At 42.6% G+C, this 21689-nt stretch overlaps 1 protein-coding gene across 1 annotated transcript in view; it reads left to right on the top strand.

Annotated features, from left to right (window-relative positions):
* Positions 1-7614: 7614 nt before the first annotated feature.
* Positions 7615-21689, top strand: part of CA10 (carbonic anhydrase 10) — a gene marked incomplete at both ends in the record, with an annotated part of 152653 nt that continues 138578 nt past the window's right edge. Inside the window, one exon of the mRNA XM_079544433.1 lies at positions 7615-7675. Within this exon, the coding sequence (XP_079400559.1) occupies positions 7615-7675 (61 nt within the window). The remainder of the gene's footprint in view (positions 7676-21689) is intronic.

Here is a 21689-nt window from a genome sequence, read left to right as displayed (position 1 = left end):
ACATGCTCAGGATTTACCTCTTTCCAACCAAATGCCCTGGGAGATACCTATTGCTTCCTAGCAGAAAGATGAGTTCCCAACTCAGTCCACTCTAAGAGCAATGTGGCTTGAAAATTCACAGTATAGCTACCTTGACTCACTCATATATATTATGCATCTGATAGTGTAATCAGAACCACTTCACGTAGCATAAGAAATCACACTAAAGAGGCACCAGGCAACAACTGACTATCGAGTTACATAACAAGGAATTAGTGAGACCCTTATCAGAATCATTTTAAAGATACGTTCTTTTCTTTTGGATTGAGATGACAAAGGAACTCCAGTATCAAAAAAGTATATTGCTTTTGATCTTTTAATTAATTCAGGTTTGCAAGAGGGAAGGATAGTGGCAGAAAAACAGAAAGCAAGAAGCACTCTTTCCCTGGTTTGTGTCTGCCACACAGAGCTTCAGAAACAGCCAGAAACATTTGGTGACATGCTCAGGTGCATAACAGCAACTTCTCATGTCTTTTAAGTAATTTAAAAAAGTCATCTCAAATACAGCAAAAATACATGGATTTGAGGACAAGGTCCATCCGCATACAGCACACTTAAAAGGAAAGGTGACAGCAGATAAACAGTTCAAAAATACCCCCAAAAGTGGTTACAACCCACTTAAAGAAAGAAAAATTTGCTTACCTGTCTCAAGGCTCACCAAAAATCTCCAAAAGAAGGGGTCTCCATATAGAGAACCTTCCTTTGTGGCTGGCAGCCCTTAAGTGAGGCTCAGAGAGGGGCGGAACCTTCTGGTCACACAGGTGAACTGCTTTCAGCTGTGCTCCCAGGGCTGCCTGTGCCCTTCTCCAGGTGCTCAATCATGGGTTCAGGCCGTGACTGCAATTCCCATACAACCCTAAACCCACCCACCTGTTGTTGAGTCCAGAGTGCAGATTAAATGACTCCCCTAAACGAGAGTGACCAGAAGAGGCACCTGCACAGGTCAAACAACCCCGTTTGCCAGAGTGACCTTGCTGGAACATTAAGAGTTTGGCACAACTTGCATCAGCCCATACAGGCTCTGAACTTAGTCAAACACAAATGCTAAATTAAAAGAATGTCCCATCTCATCATTCACCACTCTTGTCATATAGCATGAGAATACTACAAGGACTCTAACCACTGCACTCCCTGAATCAAAGTCCAGTGACTGATACTAGCAAAAATCAGTTTCCCCTCTACTTGCCCACTCAGTAAAACCTACTTCTGTGGGTGCACAGCTGCCAAGCCTGCTGAGGAACACTGAGGTTTACTGGGGAAGCACAAGATAGCAAGAGGTTTTAAACACTTTTGTGATTAAATTCTTGCTTCCAGAAAAACAAAATCACTACAGTTGACATACGTCCTTTTGAAATAGGATACTATTAAACAAAGATTTGATGGCTTAACACTGTGTACTGGAGTTCAGATATTTAAAAAAAAAAAAAAAGAAGGGAGATTTGGACTGAAAATAAGTCTTTATGATAACAAATAGATTGAGTCACAGGAAAAACACATTGATTGATATAATAGTTAACTGCCAGTCATTTTCCTCACTCCTTTCTTAGGGATGTTTTAAAGTTCAAATAAATCGTAGAATACAAGAAAGAATGGCAGTAACAATGTACAGAACATGAGAACTAGATTTATAGTTACAGCAACTCACCTATTGCTAGCAGCTTTTTAGTATTAACTTGCTTAACACCTGAACAAAGAAGGTATATCTTTGCAACAGGGCATCTTTGTAAAGCCACCTCAAGGCTTATAATGAAACCTGACTGTGAGGACTGCATTCACACACAGGCAAGTGGGAAATTGTGCCAGGCAGCATGCTGCTGGTGATGGTAAAACCCCGGCAGAGCTAAAGCAGAGCCTCCTGGTTTCACATGGGACACCAGCACAGCACATCCCATGGCATCGCTGCTGTGGGGAAGGGGGAACACGGAGAGCATCAGCGAATGAACAGTGTGGAAAAGCACTGAAAGAGGTGAAGTGAGAAGGATTGGCATCCGGCTGAGTCCTGCACTGCCTCCCTACTTGCTGCCTACTGCTGTTATCAGAGGAGCGTGGGCACCTGTGAGAACTTGTCTTCTTACTGCTGAAGTGGCAAAAGTCAATACTGCCTTTCTTACTGTAAATTATTGGCCTGTTCTTATAGAATTCCTTGCTAATTGCAACTCGTTTTATAAATCCTAAAAAATGAGATCCAGGCACTTTGTCCAAAGCCATACAGCCAATGTTGGTACAATCAGGACTGTGAATTCCATCCTAACTCCGTTCTCATTCACTAACATTAGAGTTCCTCACAGATCAAATAAATAAGGACCAAAGGAATGAGAAGACAAGTTTTGATTCTTACATTAAAAGAAATGTGTATGTCACTCTTTATCATATCTTCAAATGTTTGCAAATCTACACAATGCATAGATTTATTTGTTCATTTATTTATTTTGCAGGAATTTGTAATTTATTATTGTATTTTACAGCCTTGTATGAAGGTTATTGGAACTTACAGTGGAAGACATTCAAATTACAGCCTAGTTATAAAAGTCCTTTCTGTCTTCTTTCTACAAACAAGTTCATCCTAGGCTGTTCCCAGTGGCAATTTGTAAGTTGACTCACAGGCTCTTCCATCAGCCCTGCCATGGGGCCAGCAACCCCTGGGACAGCAGGAGACAGGTAAGAGAAGGAGTTGTTCCAGCTCTGCCAGCGTAATAGCTAGAAACAAGCCCAAAGTTTCAGACAACTTCAATAGGCCTTTGCTGATCTGACTGACTTTGACAGAAATGAGCTGGGGAGCACACAGGCAAGATGCTGCACCAGATCAGTGGGAACTTTCAGCAGCTCAGCAGTGATGAATGGCAGCAACCTCGTCCATCGACACAGCAGGAGCCACTGTCCAACACATTTTGCTCAGAAGCTGCCCAGTTCAAAACAATTTCTACAATTGATCTTTTCCCATCCAAGCTCATTTTGTGTCAAATGAGTCAAAATGCTGGCTCCTTTGAGAAGGTGCAAACCATAGCTTTGTCTTACTGAAAGGTAATGTACTCTGTTGGTATAAAAGTATTCAAGCATGTGGAATTTTAAGTATTTTTTGAACTCTGTTAGCATAGCTAAAAAAAAAAAAAATCCTTTCCTGTAAATCTGGCCCAAAGAATCGAGACATCCAGCTTGTAATTAATATGTTAGGTACTCATAAACTGACGGAAAATCCTAGCAGTGGCTTCTGGATTGTAAAATTCTCAAAATATGAACATGCTTCAGAGACTTTCTACAAACACCTTACAGTCATCTTTAGCTCTGGTGCATGAGATGTCCAGCAACTTCAACACAGCTTAAAGGCTGACAAGAGTAAGTTTGCTAAGTTTAGCCAATGGTACAAACATGAATGGAAATCAAATATATGCAGCAAATATCAAACCTGTTCACTTCAGTGAGTTACAGAAGGAGATCTGAATGGAAATTCATTCAATAAAGAACTGATGCCACAACTTGCATTTTTGTCTAGTTTGAACTTAGGACCATGCCAATGAACAGAGGAGAGTTATGTTCTGCTCCATAGCACCTCTTCCTTCTATCCCAAATACACTGCATTATATTCAACCAGTTCCCTTGGGATCAAACACACTGCCAAATCCTGTAGTGAGAGACTGATCCAAAACTCACCGAAGTCTGCAGAAATATTTCAATTGATTTCTGTGGGCTTTGAAATAGGCCCATATTGACATCCATTCAACTTTATTGAATCAAGCCTTCCTGCGGAGCTGCAGCAGCCAATGTGGCCGTAATGATTTCAAAACCAAGCTCCAAGGCCACTGCCAATCAAATAACAGCAGACCAAGTAAATGCCAGCAGAACAAATTCATTATTATTTATCTACATTTTAAAGTCAGTTCTGTTTTCTGAGCTCACTACTGTATTTTCCAGGTGAAGGAAACTTTCAGCTTTGATTCCTCATAGGTTTGCTAATCCGAGTCACAAACTACTTGTTTATCACTGGCCACTGAAGTAAGCATAAGGCTTGCATAAGAGAGTTTAACATGCCACAGTGAAGAGATGCACAAAAATTACTGTAGTTGGGATTTTTGGCTATCTGCTAGTGGCCAACATCAACTGGCTAACTCATTTCCTGTCATTAAACTCACAGTAAAGTTCTACTGTCATTAACAGGAATCAAGCATGAGCTTGCTGCATAGGATTTGGCATTCTCTCTTGTCACCAGTCTGATTCCTCAATGGCTTAATGGACAACACGCCCTCCTAGAGCAGGTCACTAGAAGAAAAGCTACAGCCTTTTACATCCTCTGCTCGATCCTGTGTATTTCTTACTTGCTCAAGACATTTATTTCCCCACATATCATGACATGATTTCAAGGACACTGGTTTAGGAGGAAGGCTGACTGTGTACAATATGAGCATAAAAGGTAAGAGTCTCCTTATGATTTTACTGTGTTGTGGATTGGGATTCTATTCTAAGAAATCAGTTGGGAAGTCCAACAGAGAATTTACAGCCAACCCCATGGAAAATGTTCATCTGTTAGAGAAAAGGAGTTTAGTAAGCATCAGCAGAAGAGAATTTCCTAAGGCGTGCTTAAATATGTCCAGACGAGGATGGCATATTCTTTTATAATGCCAGAGTAGGAGAGATTAACCTGGCTTTTAAAAGGGCATAAAGAAGAGTTCTGCATCTGCTATTTTACATGATTCTGAAAACACAGACTACTCAACAAACAAGGTCTTGGGCCCAGTAATAATTGTTTTTTCTGCTTTCTTGTCTTTATTTAATGTGATCCTAAAGAAGAGCTCCCTGCACTTCCTGTTTCATTAACTTTTCAAGAACAAGATGCAAATCTTATTTCAGCATCTTTCAAAGCCCACAAGTACATCTATACAGTGCCATACTTGATAAAAGCCTACTCACCCACAGGATGCCTTGGTTCCCTAACTCCTATACTGTACTCCATTCCTATAATATTTTCTTTTTGCCAAAGATAGATAATTCCTATTTCTTAAATTCAAGTATTCAAACCAACTCCCACCAAGGAAAGAAATCCCTCTTGCTACGCCATCTCATTGTTTACTGAAAATCCATCAAAAATTATGAAAATTCTTTAAGTTAAGCTCTGCGTCCTTAAAGGCTTGAATAACAGTGGCTCCTGCCAGCTGCACTTAGCTGGTCTTACTGGCCAGAAGATGGCAAACACCTCCTTAAAATCCTGAGTCTCTTTTATAACCCATCAGAGGAGAGAGAAAGCATCAGCAGACACTGCTGCAGTGCAAGGATGCTACCTTAAAACTACCAAAATCCGTAGAAGGAATTACACTGACTACTAAGTGTCTACAGTCTGATTCGTGCTTTCAAACACTGCTGATTTTGTCCCATTCAGTGTCTTTGAATCGCTCAAGAAATCTTTTCTACTGCAAAGAAATACTGGCGGGATGACTCGAAACCTGTGACTCCCACATATTTCTCAGAGCTGATGACAGTAACAGCCAAGCCTGTGGTTTATTCTTGTACAGATCCCCTCCTTCCCCACTCAGGCGTTCCCATTTCACTAGAATCCAGGCAAAGATGCATTTTCCAAGAAGCCCTGGGCTTGCTGTTTATAAACCAACCTATATTCAATCTATTATGCATGCAGCCCCCGCTGGAGTATTCATAATATGACCTCTGCGTACCTGCCGCGAGCCGGGATATCTCTTTGAAACCCGAAGCATCCCCCTCCCTCCCCTTTCCCTCTGCCGTGCAGTGATCAATGAAGGCACCCGCGGTCGGAGCGGTTGCAGGATCACCATCTCACATCCTTCTCAACCGGGATTTTTACTTGCGACCCGCAGCTTCTGCTCCCCCCTCCCGATAGCGGCAGGGCGGCCCGGGGCAGCCCCCCACGCACCGCCCGCGCAGCGCTGCGCAGCTCCCCAACCCCTCGTCGCTGCCTTTCTGCACTCGGCTTCCCCTTTCTGCAGAACGGGAAGCGCAACCTCTCCAGGTGCACCTCTTTTTGGATGGGGAAAAAAAAAAAAAAAAAAGAAAATTAAAATTTGGACGCACGTTTTAAACAAAGTGAGCGGCCGCTTTTGGAACGTGCCCGAAAAGCCGGACGGCCGCGCGAGAGAGGGAAGGCTGCCGCTCCTCCTCGCCTCCCCCGCTCGGCCCTGCCCGCTCCCCGCCGCAGACCCCCCTGCCGCGGTGCGATGCGGCCCCGCCGCCGCCCGCCCAGGCACCGCCTCCGAGCGGAGCGGAGCGCTCAGCCCGCGCCCGTGCGCGCCGCCGCGCCGAGCCCCGCCGTGCCCGGCCCGCGGCATCCCGCAGCACGCTGCGCCGCTCGGGGAAATGGCGAACTAGCGGGGATTCGGGAAGGAGGGGGGGAAGCCGACGAGCGATGGTACCTCCTTGCAGCTAAAGGTGGTGGTAGGTGGCTGCAGCGCGCGGCTCGGAGCTTGACCTCGGTTTGTTTTTGGGACTGCAGGCGAGAGTGACAAATCTGATGAGCTGAAAAACAGTAAAAAGCGGGAGGATTTGGGGGTAAGTAAGAGATTGCCCCAAAATCGGCAGTACTTGTTTGGGGACGGGGAGGGGGAAAGGTATCTCCGCAGAACTACTGTGGATCGGGGAATGCAATTAGCTGTGCATTGCAGCACAAGTACTTCGCTAAGTCTTGCTCGTACGCTCACGTTCCCCTTCCTACCGCCAAATCCGGGAGAAGTTTGGGTTTGTTTTTCTTTTCCTCCTTCTTTAAATAAGTTTTAAAATATCGGCATCCTTAGCGAAGCCGGCCGGCGATGCGCACAAACCCCGGCTGTCCGCAGCCTCCACTTCTGCAGGTTGGGATTTGGATTTGAGGGGGAGGGGACGAGTGCCGGTGCCCCCCAGCCCCGACCGCAGCCCCTCCCGGGGCCGCCGAGCTGCGCGGCCGAGGTCGGAGCGGCCCCGGTGGGCGGCAGCGGCGGGGGCAGCGCGGCCGGGGCCGGGCAGCGCTTTGCGCGGGGCAAGAACGACCCCTGCAGTCACCGGGCGGAAAGCAGCCTGGGCTCCGGGGATTGCAGAACGCCCGGCTGGAGAGCCGGCTGCGTCGCGCTCAGCTCCGCGCCGCGGAGGTGCGGGAGCGTCGGGATGGGGGGCGAAGGCGCTGCAGCGGGTATTAATCTCTTTCCGCTCGTTTTGTAGCAGCAGGAGAGGAAACCCCCTTCCTCCGTCGCCTCCCTGCCCCAGGCATGTTGGCGCTGCCCCGCTGAGACGTGCAGAGTTTGGGGTTAACTCGCACCCGGCCGCCCTGGAATAGAGACGCTCCGGACCGGATCGGTTGGGGTTTGTGGTCTATGTCTTGTTGGGAAATCCGGCGGATTTTTTTCTCGCTCGTGGAGGAAGAGCCCCGTCCTGGCGGTTGGCTTCGTGGTGTTTTTTGGAGGGCGAAGGAAGGGAAGGGATCTTGCTTGAGCCGTACACAGAGAGAGCTCGGACATGTGTTGTCAGCACATCTGGGGAATACAGTCTGCAAGTCCAGAAGGAAAATTGCTGGGATCGTTCAAACTGCGATATTGATCTTTGTTATTTTTTTTCGCCGAGGGATGCACTTGGCATGAGAATCAGAGGATGGAAATTGTTTGGGAGGTGCTTTTTCTTCTGCAAGCGAATTTCATTGTCTGCATTTCAGGTACGCAACCAGCACAGAAAGGGCGGGTGTGGGTGAGAAATACCTGGCAGGGCTGCCGGGGTTTCCCTAAGCGAGGGGCAAGAGATGGATAAATGCAGATCTAAGCTGTAGTTGAATAATGCGTGAACAACATATTGTGAGTGGATCATGACAGAAACCATCAGCCATCAGTTCCCCCCTTATATCCAGTACCTGTAATTACGATACACTGGCTGCAATAAATAACCACAGTGCAGTGATTAAGCAGGTGCTTCAAATTCCTAATGTATTCTGGTTGTGATAATTAATCCCAACACTGCAGTAATCTCAGAATTTCATAGCTCTTGAAGTTCTTAAACTCGGTGGCTAGGATTCCAGCTTTAGACTCCTCATTTTTAAGCATGAAAAGATCTCTCTCTCCTCTAGTATACAGAAATCAGGTAATTTCAGTTGTCACTAGAGCTTGTCCAATTAATGAATAGGCACGGCCGGGTGTCTAGCGTAAAGGATTGGAACAATTTATTCTTGGGGAAAACACTTCCTTCTGCTGCAAAAGCCCTGGCTGCCTTGTTAATTTGTCATGTCAGTCATGCTGGAATAATTATGTTGTAGGAGGTAGTAGCAGGGAGGTGGCCAGTCTTCTAGTTCGGGACACTTCAGCGAGCCCTATGGGGATCCAGGCCGCCCGTGTCTCCTGCCGTTCCGCTTCCCTGCAGGCTGCTTCTGCCCTCTGGGTGTTGCGTAAGTCCGGGAACGAGAACGTGAGCTCCACCAGCCAGTGCTCTGCAGGGGGAGAGAAGGGCATCCCAGTGGGCACAGCAGAGCCTGACACAGCTGTGGTGATGGAGAGGGATCTCCAAAGCTCCCTCGGGGTCGTGCAGAGAACGGCTCGGCCGGCCCACAGCCAGCAGATCCTGCAGCACTCGCCCTGGCAGTGCCTGCCCTCACTGCGCTTCCTGCAGCGTTTTCTGACTGACCCAGCCTTGCAGCCCTTGGACTGGTGACACTGGTGCTGACATATTAATACTGCCTGCATCTGACCTAAAACTTCTTTTATTCCTAAGCAAATTCTGTTGCTGTCAGCCTGTGTGGCACGTCAGTCTTTCTTTTATCCCTCCAGACTGGCACCATCTGCTACCAGGCACTCAGGTGACACCAGCAGCACCCAAGCTGACCTTCTACTGGTGCCCCTGGTGTCATCAGAATAATTCTCTCTCTCTTTAGAACAGCAAAACCTGCTGCCTCTTGTCATTTAAATCTCACGCTGATCTATTTAGCTCAGCATGATATGCCACCTGTCCAGTTCTCTTCAAATTAGGCACTTCCTTAAGTACCACGGTGAGAATGGAAAAACGAAGGTTATCACTTTCTTGGCCATCCTAACAGTAATACCTTGAGACAGAACAAAGCTGTCCCATTCTCTGCAGGTCCTTATGCCATGCAGGTAGCTGCCAGCATTTCCTAATCTTCCTCCCTCCTTTTCTCGCTTTCCCAAATGAGAATCCAAGCTCCTGAGACTGACAGTGAGGTCAGTCCTGCAGGGGGTCTCTTCCCTCTCTCACTCTCTCTCTCTCTCTCATTACAGAGGATTCCAATTCCTGTTTTCCTTTTCATTTTTTTTAAATTATTTTTTTTTCTTTTAATTTTATTGTGAAGGAATATATGAAATAAATGAATGATGGAATGCTTTTGCTGCATGGGCAGAGCTGCAGTTTCAAATAATTTGTCTTAGCCTTTGAAGCATGTAGAGTACGAACATAGAGGCATTTAGCCTTTGTTTTTTTATTTTCCTTCTTCCTAAGGATCTGTATTTTTTTCGGGAATCCTCAGGATTTGTCACCTTGGTGGAAAGGATTAAGATTTGTAGATACCTCGCTGACACTAATGCTATGTATCGTTTCTCTGCCATCCTTTTCACGCTATGTTTTGTAGCATACTGTGTAGCTGGGGTGTCTGGATAACAGTCCAAGGGAGGGAAGGTGTAACAGGCTCTCTTAAGGCTTGCCTCCATTTAACGCTGGATTCCAGGAGCTGTGTCTGTGTGGCACTTCAGCGCTGGCCATTCATTCAACACGTTGCTGTGAAAAGCCCTGCAGTTCAGGCACAGTGCTACGAACGAGCAGAATGTGAGGCAAGGAAGGTTGTCACAGCGGCGCAGAGACAGGACTCTTCTGTGCGTGGATCTTTCCTGAACATCAGCACAGGCTGAATTCATTGTGCACGTCAGGCTGCACCGGCCTTCCACTAATTTCAGTGAATATCTGGATTGGGGCCGTTTAAGGGCTGCCGTTCAGAGGGATGGTGTTAATCGTCGGACAGAACTGGCTGTTAAGTTAGCTGATAAGTCATTTATCATTATTAGTAAACTTCTCTTTGAAAGACAGGTTCAACCTATGTCACAAAATCTTTTGCTACTTATTTGATGAATTTAAATATAAAGTGTGCTGAATGTAGCACTACTGCTGTTTCTTAATTAAATAATGAAGATGTACAATTGGTTTTTTGGTATCTATCCCATTATTTTTTAAGACTTAGTTTTGGTAGGACCTTAATGCTTACTATATGGAAAATAATCTATTTAAAGGAGGCTTATACATTTTCAAAATATGATCTATCATTTGTTATTGGTCAGTTACTTTACGTGTATTACATTGCTTGGTTTAGAAGAAATGGTACTGAGATTTAGGAATATATGTATATTTTAATTACTGGCCCTTATGCTTGGGAAATTATTTGTCTGCAAACTTTGCAAACAACATTTTAAGATCTCTTGGCATACTGAATTAAGGCTTTTGCAAACTTGAAATTGTTTGAAAGGAGAATTCTTGCAGAGGGAAATGAGAAATAAGAATAGACTGAAGGACCAAGAAAACAATTTGTATCTTTTAGAAAGAAATGAAAGGCCTCTCTTTCCTGTAAGACATGATGCTTATTTATTCCTTTGAGGTGTAATGAATGAAGAAAACTAGTCTTGATTTGTATTATGGACTTCAAGGTTTTGAGTTATGGTAGAACACCAGAAGAACACAGGGTAGTCAAAATGAAGATGTCCTCCAAACAGAAAGCTGAAATAAGACCCCTCTGCTTCCTTTGGAGATGCAGATCATGATGGCACAGAGGCTGTACTGTTTGTATAGAGAAAGGATTATGGTTGATAGTATGACAACCAATTTTTTTCCTTTCCTGATGAGAACATCACCTAAGATTAATTACCATCAGTGTTCTCAGCTGTAGGTCAGATGCTTTTGGTCCCATAATGGCTGCCATAATTTACTTGCATTGTCAACTGTATAAACCAGTGCTTTTTTTTTTTTTTTTTTTTTTTTTGTGATTCTAAATATTAAAAATCAATTTCAGGATAAAAAACAGGATACTGTTTTGAAACTCCTGCAGAATATTTCATTTAAATAAGGGAAAGATACCGTAGTAGGCATTGATTAAAAAGATATCTATGTACATTTTCTGTTGATCCATCAACAAAATGGTTTACAGAACCTGTATGTTCAACATTCTTGTGGCTTCCTATGAATTGGTACATTACCTCTTACTGTTTTGGTTTGCAGGAACTAAAATGGATGGAATCTGTGCAAGTCTCACAGCTCTCATTATTTGAAAGCATTTTCATCTTTTGCTATCATCCTGAAGTCATGAAGGGACATCCCTTCTATGATGTAATTGCTTTGGCCTATTTGGCAGAAGTCATGCGGGTCATAAATCACGTATCATGGACAGTTATGATGGTATCAAAAACCTGCTAAGTGTCAGAGGTATCTCCTGTGTATCAAGTGTCTCCTGGCATTGAGGTCTATGGGGGTACTTGGAGCACAGTGCATTTCATTTTCTGTCTTGCTGCTTCTGTAGTCTCTGAGCTCTTATTACCTGGCATAGCACAGAGATGTCCTATAGGAACTCTAAATTATGCCAGGGCTTGAATTAGTAATTGAATGATGATGCATAAGGTCTGATAACTCTTCTTTTCTTACTGTTACACAATCTCAGGTAATTCAATCTAGCACAAGTGGTTCTGTAGAAGAGAAGAATACCAAGGCTCTCATGTACATTAGTAGCTAACACTGAATAGCTCGTTACGTTTGAACAAAAATGTTGAAACTGTGTTGACTATTTGAGAATAATTATTTCAGAAATAGCTTTTTCTGGCACGTTTGTTAAGTAAGAAAAGTAGTATCCTAGGGGAAGGAATTATTCATAGCACAGATATGTGAGAGGGAAGAAATCACTAGGCACATAGGCAGGTAGAGTATGCAGCCTGGTACATCTGGTGGCTAAGATCTTCTGGCATCAAATCCACTATAGTATTCCTTTCTGCTTTATCCTATTCCCACAGCTTCATGTGTGTGGGCAAACCTTCATGCCTGCATGGCGTTTGTTGATATTACTGAAAATCCACGTGGACTCAATCCTCCTGCTCACATTCAAACACAGGATGGAGGCCATATGTTGTATCCAAAGCCTCTCCATTTCTTATCATGTGAATGCTTTCTCACTTCAGAGATGTTGCCGCCTTTTCAAAAGGTGTGAAGATGTTTCTGCTTTAAAATTCTATGGAAATAGCCTTGTAGTCCCATATAAGTGTCAGCTTTTCTTTTGTGTGTGTGTCCTGTATTTTTCATCCTTCTATTTTTGTTGTTAGTTTTACAGCTAGAGCGTGACCAGATAGGCACTAGAGTGTAAAAACAACACACATATTTTTAGTTTATGTAAAGGTAGTTGAAGGGAACATTTATGAATAGTTTTGCACATATTATGCTGAGCTGTTTTCCATCCAGTAAACTGAAGAGAAGAAACCAGCAATCAGTGCTATTGTTTTACAGATCTCAACAATAAAGACACCCAGTTTTCAAAGTGGCCTTTTGGCCTTGTTGTGTTCCTCACTGACAGTTAAAAAACTGTCCAGGCTCTTCCACTGTTCTGTCTCGAAGATACAACAGGAAGTTGTTATTGGCATAAGAGGGATGAGTGAAACGTTTCATATCTGTATTTTCTGTAGTCCAGAAGCCTTTCTGGTGACACAGGCGAGCACTGGGTGTCTCACAGGCAGTGTGAAGATATTTGTCAACATGGAAGACATTTTCCATATTAACCAACTGCTTAGCAGCTGACAGTTGAGGTAAGAAGGCATAAGGGAGCCTATATTCACACCCACTTTAAAAGACCTTAGAACTCTGAGAATATTATTAATGGCTTTAGTGTTAATCAGATGTAGGCCTTAGAAATTGCAAAAACTTGAAGCTTGACAGTAAGGGAAGCTTTTGATGGTGGGACTCCAAGCTACTTTTGAGAGCAGGTGCCACACACAGCTCTATGCAAGGCTGCATCCCTATCGTTTTTCCTTTTTTCTTTTATTCTTGTTGAAAAATTATAAATGATCACTTCCCACACATTGAGAGTATCCAAAGCAATGGTCAGAATTAAACAAAATAAATGCTTTCATTGTTTGGTATTTTTCCATACTAAAATATTTCTGGTTTAGATTGGTGTGTCTGTATTTCTGTAGTAAAATAAATACCCCACAGTGTCATCTTTTGTAATATTATTGCCAGAAAAAATATCATAGCAGGTGAAACTCAGAGAAAATAATTACAGAATACTTCTTAACAAGATACCTAAATAAAGATAGATATTATCCTTAATGTTATCTATTAATTTAGACGTTCTTTCTTACTTCCTGTATCAAGAGCTTAACTTGCTCAGAATATCCTGTTTGTCATCTGGCTTTTAAGTATGGAACAGACAGAGTTGGGCACTGGCTTTTAAGCATGCAGGGAGGAGGAAGCTAAGCAGCATTATCATTTTTTCCTTTCTAAATGTGTTGACATCTCTAGCTTTTGAAAGTAATATTTGAGTAGATAGATTTAGAGGGAAAATGTGGTTTTTTGCAAAATCATCTTGTCAGTTTTGTGGGTTGTTTCCAAATTAAGTTCTTTCCTACTGTTAGCTACTATAATGCACTGTTCTGCTTCAAGAATACTCCTCAGAATGGAGTTTTTCTGTTCTGCCATGGGTAGAAAGACTAGCTCAGTAGGACACCTACAGAATTTTCCTTATTAATGCTGAAAGAAAAAGATAATGAGTAATAGCGAAAGGTCTTTTGGCGCACGTGACTGAGAGGTGGTATCATTTGAAGTGATGCTTTCCAGCAAAGTGCCTGATAGCTGTTCTCCTGGCAGTTGGTCAGGAAGGATTGCTGCTGCCACAGCGATGTTTCATTTGGCCGGGTGGCATCCTTGGGCTGCTAGAAGGAGCATTAATTTGCATTTGCCACTATGGCAGAGAAAATAAAATGATTATTGGTTTCTCTTTAGGGGAAAGGTAGTGAAGATTGGTGCATGCTGGATGAAAAGGATAATTTTACTTTAATACACTGTCCACAGAAAATGAAATTCTATGGAGAAAGTGCTATTTGTTCACACGTGGGTGGACACTCATACCATTCACAGAGGGGCGTGCTGTTTCCCATAGGGGAAGCTGCAGTTACAGAAAAAAAACAACGGTGTTTGAGCCAGCGTTGGTCCTAACCCTGCTGCTCAGAAGTGTATGAACAGCAGATTTCTCTGAATGGGATTGTAGAGCACAGGTTTTTCCAAGAATGAAAAAAGTGAATGGGAAGAGATTGAACTGCATTTCAGTCAAAAAGGAAAAAACAATGTTGTCTTTCAGTGACAAGCCTTGTAACAGTCTGCAGGCAGTAAGAGATGTTGACCACAATAACACAACGGAGAAAATGAGGTAAAATGTTGTGTGACAGATCACCTAACAGTAATATAAACATTTAACAACAGTTCCTGTTCACACTCGCTCGCACCTTGCAGCTCCAGAATGACTCTTAAGCCTTGTTTCTGGTCACAGACTGGCAGTCACCTCACAGCAATTAGGGAACAGGCACGACAAGCCTCAGACAAGTCACAGCCCCGTCCCCTGCCTTGGGTCACACGTGAGAGCTGAGCCCACACAGCAGAGTGGCTGCAGGTCAGCCATGTTGGGTGCCTCAGCATCCCGCCTGCCCTTAGCCTCCTTACCTCACTTCCTTTCACTGGCAGGCCAAAGAAGCTTGGTGTGGACTTGTCTCTTCTCACGTCTCCTCTCCTCAGACATGCCTGGTGCTGGTAGGAAGGTGACCAGCCTGCAGCTCTTTGTCCCTCAGCAAGATGACTGCCCCGTGGCACTCCAGCCCTTGCAAACGCCTTCTGGAAACATCTTTCTGAAGAGTTCTGCTGAGATATGTGCAGTTGACCTCTGACTGGGACAGCTGCAGCCAAATGGTGAAAATCTTGCAAGTTTGGCCCTGAGAAACATAGAATGACATTTTTGAATTTCTAGAACTTTCCATCCAGCAGAGCAGTGAGCTTGGTGCCAGCTCCGCTCCTTTACCTCCAGACCCTCCGCCCTGGGCAGTTTGCTTCAGCTCGATGCATCCTCAGCCGGGGTGAGGAGCCACAGCATGGGGTTGGGGGTCCCAATCCCTCCTCCTCTCTCTGCATGTGCATTACACGGTATTTCTGCTCTTCACAGTCATGGCAGTGAAGTTATGATGAGGCACAATTCCTCTAAGTCGTCGTTGTGACTAGGAGTAATGGACAGGCAGCCCCTACCTGCTGCCTCACATTCCCATCTGCAGGAGGCTGAGGGCAGCCAAGGCCCTTGCCCTGCTTTTCCCATGGGGCTGGGGAGCTCAGCAGACCCACAGACTGCTGCAGTAACTGGATATGCAGTGCAAATGGATGTGGGCATTCACCTCGCTTCCCCTTTTTTTTTTTTCTTTTTTTCTTTTTTGTTAGTATTCCTATTTATAAGTATTGTCTTATTGTTATGGTAAGTTTTTGCCTGCTGGAAAGCAAAGCAATCTACAAGGACTCCGCAATCTCCTCTCATTTGCCCAGCTGATCCTGGGGGTACAGTGTGACAGTTAGTAATTGCAAGTGGGATTTAAAGTTACCTGCAGATGCATAATTTCTATCTTCAGTAAACCCCTTGGCTCTCTCTCCAAGTTGTTAGCAATTCGTCTTTGCCAGTCTGTAATTGTGCCTTGGCTCTAGAGTCACAGGTATTTAGCACACTGTGGAAAAGGATGCAAAATAGAGTAATAAATAATACTATTTACTTTTATTAGGTAGCATAGGTATGTTTTCATTCTTGTGAACTAAAAGCAGTCATTCTTTTTAGATTTTATTGCTAAACATTAATACACAGATCCAGCAAAATGCAAAACGTAAAAGATAAACTGAAGAGTTTTGCTGTATCTGCGTCTTAATGTGTGATTGTGTAGAATAATTTAGATTAAGGACGTACTCGAGAGCTTTGCCAAAGCAAGGACAAGGAGTGGTATTATGCATGAATAATACAACATCTTTGGAAATACCTGGTTCAGATGAGCAGAAATTTTCGTAATCCCTGATTAAGTCATATATGCAATAAGAAAATAGTTTTGATCGTATTCATTCTTTGTGTGGTAAAGGGAAGATATGGACTTCTATAGTATGAATAACATAGCAAGAGAAAGTGTACAATCAGAATTAAAATTATTTGGATTTAGTTAGTTAATTCTTGCTGCACGGATGCCCTGAATGAAACAGATGCCATTTTTCACCACAGTAGACAGATTTCCCCTGGACTGCAGCAAACAAAATCAAAAACACAGAAATAACTAGAGATGGGTGACAATTCACCATGATTTTCTTATGTGACTTTCTGCTCCACTTCTTCTTCCAGTGCAGATTTTGATTTTATTTAGATCAGACCTCAAGTACAGATACAAAGAGGATGTGCCATGTGAAGGCCTGGGCTATGAGGCTTCCTGCGTGAGCGCTGCAGGGATGGCAGCACAGCTGTGCTGTGGGATGAGGAGAGACCCAAAAAATCCAGGTGGTGCCAACAGTGGTGCCTGGGGAAACCTCCTGCCAGTGTTGTGCAAGCAGCTGGCACAGTCTAGATTGCATAAGCAGGGTTTAGTCGAACAGATAGAGGAAACTTCTTGTGGGGAGTATATAAAAATACTTGTGGTTCTGTCTATCATGCTGTCTGTGGACAAAATGAGCCAAACTTGGCCTCTGTACAGCTGAGAGAAGGTGGGAGCAGGGCCAGTATGTATCACTTGAAAAGTTGCTCATGTTTTAAATGAGGTCAGCATTCATATATGGTGTTAAGATTAGATTTCTACTGTGGCAAGAAAATTTATTGTACTATTGTACTATAGTACTATTTATGAAAATAGCTAGACAAAGCTCCACATTTACATCAGCTTTATGTATTTTGGCTGTGTCTACCAAAGGACATGGAACCTTTTCTTCTTCAGCCATTATTCTGCTTTGGCTCTACTTGGTGCTGCACAAACACGTAACTCTCACATTTTAAGTTCCTTACTCTTTGCAAGTGGGACCTTCTGTGTCTTCATGCTTTTAAATAATTCCTTACTTCACAGTAATAAAAGAACATATCTGACAAGACAGTCATCGTCTTCCTTCCTTCTAATGCTCCTGAAAAAGAACCCGTGACTCAGATTTCAGAATGCAGAACGGTTGAATGTAAATCCTCTCTGAAAGGTCTCCCTTTCAATGTCTGCTTTACTGATATCCTAGAAACTGCTCTTGAGCACCAACAGATGAAGATGTGCCTTGATCACATAATATCATCACATCTCTAAAAATTGATCCTACTCTTTGAATATTTCAGAACACTCCAGAACTTAAAATCTTGAAAATAGAGCACTGTTAGATAGAAAACCAGAGCGCGCAGCATAGGACTAGTGCATTAAAAAAAAAAACAAAAAACCTCAAAGTGTTTTGGATGTAACTTTCACTCATATTATATAAACTGTACGGAAATAATATCCTGGCATTTGCTTGGAATGACAGCCATCAGTTCCTACACATTTATTTAAAAACTTACGTAGAAACAAACACAAACGTGTTTTGGATGTTTGCTCAGGGGGAAAAAAATAAAACAAGCTTTGCTAATGCAGACTGAAATAAAGAGTAAAGTAAAACCTACAGATCAGCTCCTAGTTCACAGAGGTAGCATGCTGCAGAATTACTCCGCCAAAAAATGTTGGTTTTGAGTTTAATCAAGTATTAAGCAGAGGTCTCTTGGTATAAAGTCCCACTGAAAGCACACTGTGACCTCTGCTGCTGGGATTCAGGTATGTGACGGAACTGTGCTTAGAAGCTTTGCTGGTCATGTGGTCAGAATGATTTTCAATCACTTTGGTCATTGCTGGATTAAAATTGAGGCTGCAGAGATTAATGGTCTGTTGTTACTAATCCACTAAACCTCTGTTCCTAGATCTTTTAAATTGACTGAACCTATAGATTGTTAAGTAACTGAGAGATATGGTTTGTAATGTTTTTAACTATCCCTTGTGATGTTTGGTTTTAGCAGTATCCTATTATTCATGACTCCTTGAGACACTGATCTGAGCTCTTCCTGAATTAAACTTTATATATTTTTATTTATGTTATTCTATAGTGTAATAAAAGTTTATTTCAATTTAAATGAAGATGGATGAACTAAGTTTTACTATGTTTAGACATGAGTTCGAGTTAGTAGAAGCTCAAATAAGAACAGAAACTAAACCTTGTGTTTGTTTCTTTCTTATAAGTGGTGGCCACCGTTCCTAATGATCAAAACCTCCCCTGTCTCCCCTAAGTCTTTTTGCCATGAGCAGTGGTGGTGGTCCCAGGTAGGCTTCACTGACGTTGGAAGATGTGGCCAAATGCAAAACTGCTGTTAAAGCTTCTGGGAAATAATATTTTCTAAAATAGTGCAGTGTTTGGATTATCAGGGCTCGAGGCTATTCCCAGAGATCTAACGTGGCTAATCTTCTTTTCACTACTTAATTTCTATGCAGGTGTAGGAAGTTTATCCCAGATAAAAGTCAGTGTACAAAAAATACGCATTTTAACAGGTAGTCATCAGTCAAGAATGGAGGAGACTGGAGGTGGGGGAAAGAGAACAGCATGTGGAAGAAATCAGGCTGATTATGGCTGGGAGAATTCTGGGGACTCTAAGCTGAGTGGATGGTCTGATATTAGAAAAGCAGAGTGATGGAGCCCCTCATTTATGTCTTTTGGGCTCTATTTACCGTGTCTGTGCTTAAGGTTGCAAGTTGGAACTGTTTTGGCTTTCATGTGTAGTTTTGTGAAATACTCCGTTCTAAAAGTGTAATTACAAAAATGTGTTTGGTTTTGTTACAGAAGAGTGTAAAATGAGTTCATTTAAAAATGATTATTTCCTTTGATGGAAAGAGTTGAGTACCTGGTGCATGCAGATGGGTGCAGATACATCTACATCATATACAAAAAAGAAACTGGTTTTGGCTGAATAAATAATGAAAACAGTCAAGCTTTAAACAACTAGGTTTTGATGTTTGTTTAAACCACAGTATAATTAACTCTTTAACAGGAAGCATGCTTAAATTATATCTTGCTTTGAATGCAGTTTTGATTCCTGTCATTATGTGGTGAAAACAGGCAGAAATTTTTTTGCTTTTGTGTTCACTGCAGGAGATGTGGAAAAGTTGTAGGAAAGTAAGGTTTTGCATTTTAACTGTAGTTGCATTCATTCGCCTGGAAAAAGGGAGCATAAATTAATAAGCCATTAAAATCATTGATAAAGAATGCAATTCTGATTTAAAGGGTCAGTATATAATAAAATTTTATGATTATTAACTTATTATGAGTGCATTCTGCATGTTTATACTGACATAAAGCAAGGTAATGTGGCTTTAACTTTATAATTAACTTCCAACTCTGTAAGAGAATTCTAGCGAATTCTGAGCTCTGTATTTCATGCAGCCATCTCTGTTTCTGAACCCTGGTGTTTTTTGCCTTCTGGTGTCACAGTAGTAGCATGTCTTGATTAAGGACTGCAAGGAGCTTTTACATCTGCTCTTGTTGCAAAGCTACGCAGGATAAACTAGGCCAAGATAGCTCATTGTGCAAATTATGGACCTCCAATTGCTTCTTTTCCTCCAGATCTAATAACGCGTTCAGATAAAACTGGGACTGTGGAAGTAAACTCAAAGCACTTAAATGGATTTTTGGCGATTTCTCAATATTATCTGAAGAAAGACAAAAGCATTAACATAAGACTTAAATATGTGACTGTATGAAAGAGATGAGATCCCCTAAGAAGTCATCGCCAGTCATTAGGAAGTACAGTCCTCATCCTCTAGGAAATCAGAGTTCATCGTGTAAACAAAAACCACAGTTTCACTTACTGAGGGCTGTAGACCAATGAAAATAGTTATTGTGAAAGTGTAAAGAAATAGTGACCTTACATGTGACAGAAGTACCTGATACTGCATAAACATAAGGCCAGGCCTCTTGCGAGGCTCTATAGAAGATTGATCTGGGAGAACTAGGCTCTAAGTGAGCTTCCAACATAAGGGAGTTGATTAAAGTTTGCAGCTTTGTAGGCGGGATTTGAAGGTTCAACCACATGTTGTGGTCTAAATTACAGCCTCACAGTAGGGTGGAAAACTACCCTGATCTTTAGCTAGCACTTTGGCTAGCCACTGGGAGCACTTTCTACCCGACTGTGCTCACACTGCACAAATTGTGGCATTCGTTGAGTGAAGTGACACCAAGTAGACTCCCTGTGTTTGTGTTGGTGTACTGAATGGCTTCATGGAATTCAGCCCTATGTAATAGCTGAAAATGTCTTTCTCTGTCAGACCCAGCTTTTTCTGTTAGACACTTCAGAGACCAGAGTCTACTAGCATCCAAAGTAGTTCTTTATAATCCTGCTGAGCAAGTGAGAAATACTGATTTATTAGAATTAGAGCAGTTTTTACCCTCTTGGCTTGAGTGTAAAATAACAAGCAGCCAGATCCTGTACTTATGTAAATCAGTGCAACTCAAAAGATCTTTTCTACTTTGTAAGAAAATGGAGCTAACCCAAAGCATGTGTGCTTGGGGATCAGGTCCTGGGATGCATTAGTGGGGGGGTTTGTCTTTTGATCTGAAGTAATGCGCCTACTAGCTCTGTTAACCCAAACGTTTATTCTGTGCTTCTAATCCAAGTTTAAGACTGCCTTAAATATTACAGTTGCCACATAAACATGTAGTTTGCTCATTTGGGGGGATTTGTTTTTACAGCAGTCATACAAGGAGGGCCCTATTATCGACAGTCCTTTTTTTTTTTAAAGCTTCTGCCATCCCTTGCACTCCTGGTGTTGCTGTTTTTTTCACAGTTGCTCTTAAAGGCAATATTAACAGATGGCATGCATTGCTCATTAAATCTGCATCTACACCTCTCCGAGGACTGCAAAAATGTTGGGAAACAGACCATGTTACTGCAGTAAGTGCTTAGAAGCATGAAACTTACTGTGCTATTCATGAGCAGATTTCAGATTTAGTATGTTTTAAGTGCTATAGCAGTAGAGTTACAAATACCTTGTTTGAGTATTTCTATTTTAGCCCAGCCTAGATATGTTCCACTTTCTCACAGATTGCTTGAGGTCTTTGTGTTTCTTTCATGCTTGCCATATTTGCTCTTCTGTAGTTTTATAGTCCACAACTACTCCCTTTTAGATAAATCAGGTTCATAATGCTGGACATTAAACCTAGATGTTTCCAGATATTTCTAGATATTTCCCACCTCTGATAACACGTGTCATATGAGGTGCTTTCCCTTAAGATCACTTTCCCTGTAATGCTTAGCTCTTCTTTGTGTTTTGTCTGCAGTAATGACCCTCTGAAAATAGGTTAGAAATACAGCTGTTGCTTTTAGCCCTTCTGATTTCCAGTGTCTGAAGAGACAGCGCCTTGATGCGTGAGGCAGGAGGGCATTGTGCTGCTTTCGAATTTATCTTCTGAGTGTTTCATGTTTTTGGTGAGAGATGCAGAAACCCAACTAGCAAATAAGAATTATCATTTCACCTTCTTTGTTACTCTGATTTGTAACTGATGTGATCTGCCCAGCAATTGTAAACACATCAATATGGCCAGAAATGAAGTGCTCCCATCTTGTTTCTCTTGTTTTTCCTTTCTTTAGTGAGTGTTGGGTCAGAAGGGTTAAG

Source organism: Tetrao urogallus (genome assembly GCF_951394365.1).
Source record: "Tetrao urogallus genome assembly, chromosome: 18".
Taxonomy (NCBI): Eukaryota; Metazoa; Chordata; class Aves; order Galliformes; family Phasianidae; genus Tetrao; species Tetrao urogallus.
The sequence above is the reverse complement of the archived record's forward strand: the minus strand, read 5'-3'. Positions and strand labels throughout refer to the sequence as shown.